This window comes from Crocodylus porosus, unplaced genomic scaffold (assembly GCF_001723895.1).
Source record: "Crocodylus porosus isolate Cpor-Errol unplaced genomic scaffold, CroPor_comp1, whole genome shotgun sequence".
NCBI classification, from domain to species: domain Eukaryota; kingdom Metazoa; phylum Chordata; order Crocodylia; family Crocodylidae; genus Crocodylus; species Crocodylus porosus.
The window spans coordinates 16,699,050-16,707,894 of record NW_017728950.1 but is presented as its reverse complement, the minus strand read 5'-3'; the positions used below and the strand labels follow the sequence as shown (position 1 = coordinate 16,707,894).

General features: G+C 32.3%; 1 protein-coding gene across 1 annotated transcript in view; it reads left to right on the top strand.

Annotated features, from left to right (window-relative positions):
* ZCCHC7 (zinc finger CCHC-type containing 7) overlaps positions 1-8,845 on the top strand; it is a 194,856-nt gene that overhangs the window by 153,966 nt on the left and 32,045 nt on the right. Inside the window, exon 6 of the mRNA XM_019555084.1 lies at positions 2,465-2,500. Within this exon, the coding sequence (XP_019410629.1) occupies positions 2,465-2,500 (36 nt within the window). The remainder of the gene's footprint in view (positions 1-2,464; positions 2,501-8,845) is intronic.

Here is an 8,845-nt window from a genome sequence, read left to right as displayed (position 1 = left end):
TGTTGCATTTGCTTATGCTCTCTTCCATAACAAACCGCTTTACTTCATTTGAGAAGCCAGTATTCTGTAGTAATTGTTAATTATATATTTTTTTTCATTCTGCGATAAGGAAGAGGTGTAGACTGTAGCTGTGAGTTGATGCAAGGTAGTAAGTCTCAAAATTAAAAGTATAATATTAAAAAGGCTATCATACAGCCAAACATCCATTTTGGACTGTTGCAGACACTTTCAGAAGTTGTGTGAGTGATCATTTTGATTATGAAAAGTCCTATGCTGAATCCCCCTGTGAATGTAGAAGTATGTCAAGCCAGTTTTCTGTAGCTTTCCTCTCCTCCCTTTTTTTCCCCCCCCAGTCTTAAAATGCCCAGCAATAATCCCCACCTCTTCTATAATAAAACTGTTGAGTGAGAGGGTCTTCCACTGTTTGGAATATTTTGTTAAAAGCTCCTAATAGTAACAATTATAAGTGTGTTTGTTTGTTTTTAAGCAAAAAATTTCCTCAATAAATGGTGTCTTCATGTTCAGAGCAACAAATGATTATTCTAAAATCAAGTAATTTTTTTTATTAAATAGCTGATGTGTAAGTAAAGGTCATATGGTAGAGTGGCATTTTGCCAGTATATGACAACTCATTGATTGCGATTTTTCAACCATATTAGTCTGGGGACACTGTGGTAATCGAAAACTACCCAGAACTAATGTATAAATAACTGCCTGCTACCCCTCTGCTGCACCAGCAAAACTATTAGGTAGAGTTGAAACCATTTATAATTTTGAGGCAGGCAATGTCTGGCATAGAATATTTTTTTATAGAATAGTGATTTCGTCTTGAATACATCTTGAACTTGAGAATCCTCTGTAACTGCCAAACCTAGTATCCATTTTAGGTAAAAAGGTAAATCCTTTTGTTTGCATTCCAAGACAGCCTGAGTATGTTTAAACAGTCAAACGTTGCATTGCTTCCTTATGCCCAGAAATGTGATGCATCTTGCATTAGTTTCTATGTAAAAATATTAATATAAAACTCAAATATTTGCAAGTAAGAGAGAGAATGTAGAACCATCACACAGAACAGATTGTACATTTTGTCCAGAAAATTGTGTGACTGGCAAAATATGAAATAAATTGTATAATGTCCAACCTACCTAGGGAAGATGTCCTGTGATATTTTGTGGTTCTGTGCCATATAACCAGTAGCAAAAGCCTTTGTTTTTCTACTTCCATTACATTTTGTTAATATGACCTTTTTATGGACATGTTCTGTAAATATAAATGAAAGATTGAGATATCAGACATGAGAGAAAAGATTGTTTCAAAAGTATGGAGAAATAGTAGTATAAATTTGCAAGATGATGGGAGACTTGAACATTCAAGGTTAAAACTACATAATATGGCATGAATTATCATGATTTCTAATGAGAATGCTCTAAATGAAGATTTACCAACAAGCCTGGAGAGATTATTCAAATGATTTAGAAATTATTTCCACTGTAAGGAGTGAAGTCCTAAACAAATTGAAAGATGGTATGCAGATAAGTTAAAATAACTCTGTATATGTATACACATATGGTTCTAATTTGTATAGTATTAAAAAGAGCAATAATTACATACTTTATTGTCTTCAGTATTGAAAAAGTAAGTTATAAACAAAAAAGTCACTAAGTCTGTAATAATACTAAGGAAAATAGCACCCTTGTTTCATTTATTCTAAGGACATATTTTATTTTGTTTATGAAAAAGGTTCTGCTTTTTCTCTTTCCAGTGTCCTCTGCCCTTTTCAAGTCTATTGATACTACTGTTATACAACATGTACTTATGTTGTTTTTACAGTGGACTGTGCTTCTAAGTTTGTGTATAAGACAGACAAGTATCAAAACAGAAGAAAGCAAGCCATTGTAAAAATAGAAGCATTAAAGCAATCTGTTATGCTCCTTGTTTACATCTTATGTGACATTAGGCGAGTGAGGATTATTACATGTCCCAATTATATTTTGATTAGGATACAGACATGGACAAAAATATTTTTATAAAAATTAAATTCACTTCTTTATCAAAGCAAAGTGCCTTCTGAATTAATTTCCAAAACAGCATGTAAGTTTGAAATGTTAGAAAACAGTCTGTACTATATACATAGATTCATAGTCTGTTGTTTCTGTGTTTGTTTTACAGTATTCATACTTTTGACATTTAATACATATTAGTCTCCAAAACTTCTAACCTTAAGAGAAGAAAGGGGAGGAAAAACTGTTACTGGCCTTCTGACAATGGCAGGGAGTGTGTTAAACCAGTGTAAAATTCAATTAAACTGTCTAGCCAGGTTTTTGAAGCTGAAATGCAGACCCTTTCAGTTAAGCTTCTTATTTTCCTGTGACCGACACCGGTGGATACTGTGTTATGCCAAAACCAACAGGCTGTAAAGCACCTTGTTTCATGCTCCCAGCTGATCAATATTTTTATTTTCCAGGCTTGCCCAGAAATATGGAGGCAGTATCACCTAACAGTAAGTAGAAACACCTTTTTTATTTTCTTCTGCACCCAACCTATTTACTCTTCTGTGAACTGCTGACCATAAAATATAGACAAGTATCATCTGCAGGAAGATAATAAACATCTGAAGAGTTTTTGAACTGGAGAATGCAATAAAACACTGTCTCTGTTTTTTAAACATTCTTAGAATTTCTGATTGGTTTTAATAATGAAATAACTTAATGACCTTGATTCTATCACGTGTCTTTCAGAAACTACTTGTACTATACATGTAAAAAGAAATGTAAACTTTATATGAAGGTATTTAAGAGTATACAATATTCATAGCTCAGTGTTCCCCAAACATTGTAGCCTCATATATAAATATATAATATATGTATATGTATACATTACAAATTACATATATGTATATATTACATATACAAATGTATATATTACAAAATAGAAAGTGTGTGTGCGTGTGTATTACAAAATACTCTATTTAACTTTGAATAAAGTAATCTTAGCCAGAGATTGAAATGAGAATTATGGAAGTAAACTTTAAAAACTTTCTGGACATGATTCTGAAAGAAAAAGTCAGCTCTCATATTGTCTTTGGCCTCTATTTAGTTGGTCTTTAGTTGAAAAAATACCAACTGCTCACTACACATCAATTATTACGCTTTATAATTTCTTTCTCATATATAAAACACATGCAAAATTGAAACAAACTGTGCATATATTAATGATGTAGAAACTTTGAACAATATTAGGTCTAGGATGACGTTTAATTGCTCTGTATTAAAAACCTTAAATTGATTGATTTATAGCCATAAAACATAGTTTAAAAATTGAAGTTAAGTTGTTCATCAGATCTTTGCCCATCTCTTCTGTTCAACATAAGTATGCTGTGTGTTTAATTGACATATATTTATAATCAATATAATTTCTGCAAGGTAATCAAAGTACGAAAGTTTGTTCAGTACTTATTATTCTATGGGTCTAAGGTTTTCCTTCAAGTAAGGGAAAACAAGTGCAGTTAGTACTTATAATTTGTTGCCTTTGTCTTTTCAATACGTTAGAAATTTTCCTGTTCAGTTTTTGCAACTAAACTATAATAGTAAAGCAAAAGCACTGTTGGAAACTTCTCTGTTTTGTATACTTCTGATTTTCCAAAATGAAATGAGTGCTGTCTGAACTCTCCATTTCTGTTTGACTAGTTTCTTTGTACTGAATGGAATAAAACAAATATAAAAACTGAGGAATAGTGGCATTCCCTTTACATTAGTTAGCTTATTTAAAGATACTCAAAGGAAAAGGGTAAATCTTTTATCATTCATATATTTCCAGAGGAAGTGTTAAAATGGTATATATTAGACCTTTTATGAAACTTGCATCTAATAATGATATTGATATATTTAAATAATAATAATAGGTATTATATTTTAAATGATTTTTCAGACTATATTTTACTGGGGACCTTTTTGAACATTGAATAATTCTTCAGGTATAAGCAATACTACAAAAAAATGCACAGGGGGAGGGGGGGAAGGTAAGTCTAAAACCAGATTCTTCCTGAGACTCTTTAACAAGAAATCTAAGCTGGAGAACTGTAGCCAGCTAATTTTATTACAAGTATCTTAACTTTACACTTACTGTAAATTAAAAAAAATGCATGAAAATGTCATGTTAAAATATTGGTTTGAGAAGTGTTTAGTGTTTGGGTGCATTTTGCTTTTCAACAAATATTTTGAAATTTGTTGGAAATACTTGCATAGCTGTATTTCCTATTTGAGGCAGTTCTTATCTCATTTCTAATAAATGCCTTTGCTGTTTTGTAGTCACTGTAGATAATCTAAGTTTAAATATGATAATACTTTGCATTTATGAAGTGTATTTCGTGTGAAGACCAATTTTAACAACTATATTCACTGAAGCATAATCAGATTATACTTTTCTAAATTTCTATTGACATTGGATAAGTTAGATATTTAAAGCAGAGGCTATAGAGTAAGAAGTTCTGTTTTTATCTAAGCTACTTAAATTTGTCAGACCAAACTTTTTTTTTTCCACTTAAATTGTTCTCCATAGCTCTAGACCAGAAGCTGAGTGAAAATATTCATTGATATACTGAAATTGTGTCAGGGTAAAGTTTTGGGTGCTTTTATGCAATCTTGTCGGAAAAAAAGTAATGCAGTTTGGTCTCACCCAGGCATAACAATATTTAAATATTATCTTCAAATTAAAATTTGATCTTGATTTGTGATCCATCCATATTTTAAGCAGAGTAATAGCATTTAAAGAAAAAGAATACAAGTGAAAATACACTTTTTTTCATCTGTTCACATGTCTGTGCACATGATTGCGAGCACATAATTTAATGTTAATATAAATTATTTCCAAATTCTGACAATAGATATAACAAGTTAAAAACGGGCTTTATAATGATTTTTGAAAAATAGTAACCTGACCGTGTGTATCACACGCACAAAAAGATCAATATTTATATTTTAACAAATACATAACATGTTCATAATCTTTGAAAATCATTTCTGTAACACTGCTTTGGTGATGATTCTTATAAAATTTCTGTTTAAATGTGGGTGTATTATTTAAATGTTCTCAACCACTATGAATGTTTATTTAAAACAACAGAACCCAACACTTGTTCCTTTGTAAAGGTTTTGGAGATTTTATCCATTTTCTAGCTCTTTACTAAGAGATGGACTGCCATCTATTGACTCACTGCAGCCCTTGCACTTCAGTGATGGCTCAGGAAGAACAATGAGTAAATAATAATTCCATTCCTTCTCTTATGGTTGGTATTAAATTTTTGTTTACACTGGCATGGTCTGAAATTTTGGCACATTGAAAATACTCTGTACTTTTGGCAGAAATGTCTTATTCTAACCAAAACAGGCTGCCAGTACAAGATATTTCATGAGACAGTTCAAATGGCGAAAAGGATTATGAGCAGAATATTTTAATTTGTTCCTTGACAGAAAAAAGATAATCAAATTGTATTCACTGAAGCTGAAATTTAAAGGCTGTATGATAATCAAAGCTTTCTAACTGGATGAAGTTAGTAGGTTCCTTAAACTTGTTCTTTCAACTCTGTTAACTAGAATTACTCTGCAAGACCAATCAGTCATCAGAATGTTAATCCATTTCACATTTGAGAGAGAATACTATTTAATGACCTCTTTTAATGGTAATGATTTTGAATTTTAGTAAAATTATTGTTCCTACTCTTCATATTTTTCCTTTGACAGAAAAGATAAATTAAAATTTTAAAGAGATTTGATTTTTCCCCATATAGTTTTGCCTACATGTGAAAAATGAAGTAGGTATCATAAATAGAGCTTTATGTATAGCATCCCTGTTATTAACTCATGATAGCTATTTAATAATGCCCTATCTGAATCCAGAATCCAGTATTAGGGTTGTCATTTTTCATTTCCTACAAGACATTTTGGCATGCCCCAAAAAATAGGTACAGCACTAGATTGTTTTGTTACAGGGGAATATTAAAACTAGTTTATGACTGTAGAAATACTAATGGTGTTTATGATTTGTTTTATAATAGCTGCTAAAGGCATCCGCTTAAATCAGGGGCCTGCTGGTTCCAGGTGTTGTGCAAATGCACACAAAGACGTGGTGTCTGAAATGCATACCATCACTCGCACCTCTTTAATAGAAATAGTAAAAAAACCACTTCCAGTCAGAGCCATTTGCTTGTTTAATATTTGTCTCTTCCTAAATTCTTCCTGTCTTATTTTTCTGCATAAAATATCCACAACCCTGGCTCGAACTTTAAATATGTGTTTATAAAACTTCTTGTTCTCCCTCAATGGGGACAAACATATTGATAAATCCTCTCCAATTTATTCAGAAAAATAAACCACTGGTATCAATGGAACTACCCTTGTGACTATAAATAATGCAATTGATCCATGAGTTTACATTTTTTTGGAGAATTTTGTTCAGCTTTCTGCTTTCATCCAAAAATGCTCTAAATTAATCTGATCATTTTTCCTTTTTTCCTATGGCAGTTCCTATTTTAGGTCATTTTACATCTCTTGGAGATCTGGATACCTAAACATAAACAAATCATGGATTCTTACCCATTCTTGACTGTTCTTAAGGTGTGCATTCCACGGGGAAGAAACATGCCGCCTCTAATTTTGGATAACACAGAGCACATTGTGAACAGGGTCTTAATAATAATAAGAGATGGGGGACTGATAAATATAAGACTGCTACCCTCCCTTGAGAGTGAAAAGTACTGCAGAGTATTTCTTAAGTTTGTAAATGAGATAAATGTGTTGGAGTACTGTATATATGGCTGTGTGTAGCTTTGAGCTAAGACCACCTCACCTCGTGTGAATAGCCATATTGTTTCTAGTGCTTCTACATACAAGAGTAAAGTAAGTGCGATTTCACTCAGTGACTTCATGCAAGTAGATTTGAAATGAGCACTCACATTTTAGTAGAATAACAGATAGTTATGAAAGATATAGGATGTGTATATGTATACGTTTGTGGGCATGGGTCTGCATGGTTTTTGCTGAAATATGGCAAAAAGTATCTGTATTCAGGATATGAAGTACAAGACATCAGGCATCAGAAAGTATGTGGGTAATCACTGTAATGTTTTTCTATAAAGTAAAATATGCATTCAGTCTGCATAATTTCATATTTTTTCACTTTACATATATTTTTTCACAGCCCAGTGTAATCTAATTCATTGACCAATGGTAGACAAGGAGGGTTATAGCAAGGAGGATCCAACAGTAAAATGTACATACAATGATGAAATAAAATTAGTGCTTCAAATATGAATATGGTCTTCCATAAATACAAGTAGGGAGGACTAATGAAAAATAAATCATACCAGATGGACGAAATATTGTTTAATCTATTTTAGATGCGTTTTCTAGAAGTAAGTATACATTATTTTTCATTCCTACTCTTTTATCTGGCTTTTTCCCTTAAAGATAGCTCATTCTGGATAATCCCTCCCTTCCCTTATACTGTTCAGGCAGCAAGGACCCCTCCCCCATCTCCTGTCTTCTCTAGTCTCATTTATATTAAAACTCCTAGCCCAAGATGGCCACCAACAGAGTTTTACAACCATCAGAATTTTTAACTAGCGGAGGCTATCATTTAACACGCTTTTTGACAGTTTGTTAATCTTACTTTTAATCCACTTACATAAAAAAAGGTGAACCAGGAATTGGCTGTTTTGGCCTGTATGCGTAAAAGACATGAAGGGACAATACATCTTTTGTGTTTAAATTTTGCGCTTGGATTTCTTTGTGTGCCATTATTAAAATTCTACATGGCCTGCCACCTTTTTTCTGAAATAAAAATGTAAGCAGTCTAGCCTAAAATCAATTTAAATCCTTAAAAATGTTCCTTTTGGAAGGAGACAGGATTTAAAAAATATAACATCCATGGAAATATTTAAACTTGAGGTAGAAAATTTGGAAGGTAGAGTAGGCTTTGCAGGATTTTGTAAATGAAGCATGAGTTAGAAGGGTGGAATTTAGGTGAAGAGATTAAATTGCACAACTCTCCAACTTGAGAATAGGATTTTTGGAGGAACTCTGAACGTGGCTCCAATGCTACCTCCTAGCCTTACCTGCCCCATGTCTGCTAGATCTTAGCTCAATCATGGTCACCGACTGATGATCCTACCGGGAGAGGAGAGAAAGCAGGAGGGGCAAGGGAAGGAAGTGGGTGTTAAATTTATATGTAAAAGTATTTTGTAAAATGGAGATAATATATTTTTCACGCTTTGGAGGGAACCATGTGTTCTGAATCTAAATTCACACAGCCACTTGATGGGATATTTTACAATGAAAACAATAAAAACAATTCTAAAAGATTTGAATATGTGATTAAAAATGATTTTAAGTTCTGTAAAATGGTTTTAAGTTCTGTAAAATGGGGGGGACCTCTAAATTTAGGGAGGAGTATGTTTATGATGTATAGGTTGTGTGAAATTCTCATATTGTAGAAGAAATTATACTGTACTATTGTAAACCAAATGTGAAAAGAATGTAAAATTTCCAGCCCTTAAATAATAATTGGCAATTATTTTATAAAGCTAGCTAAGTGTTTTATGAAAACTTCTTCTCTCCCACTTTGGCTTGTACTTTGTCTTTGACAAAAGTGTCCCTGGAAGTATTACCTGCAGGTTGTAAGCACTTGATTAACAAAAAAATCAGCATGTTAATTAAAATTAAAACTCGGTTAATCTAGTTTTTGTTTTACAGTATGTTTATTTTCTCCCTAAATTGTCCACTTTGCAAGTTTTGTTCAAGGTATGTTGACAACTCTAAGAGTAGTAAATAAGAGTCTTTTTACCAAATAA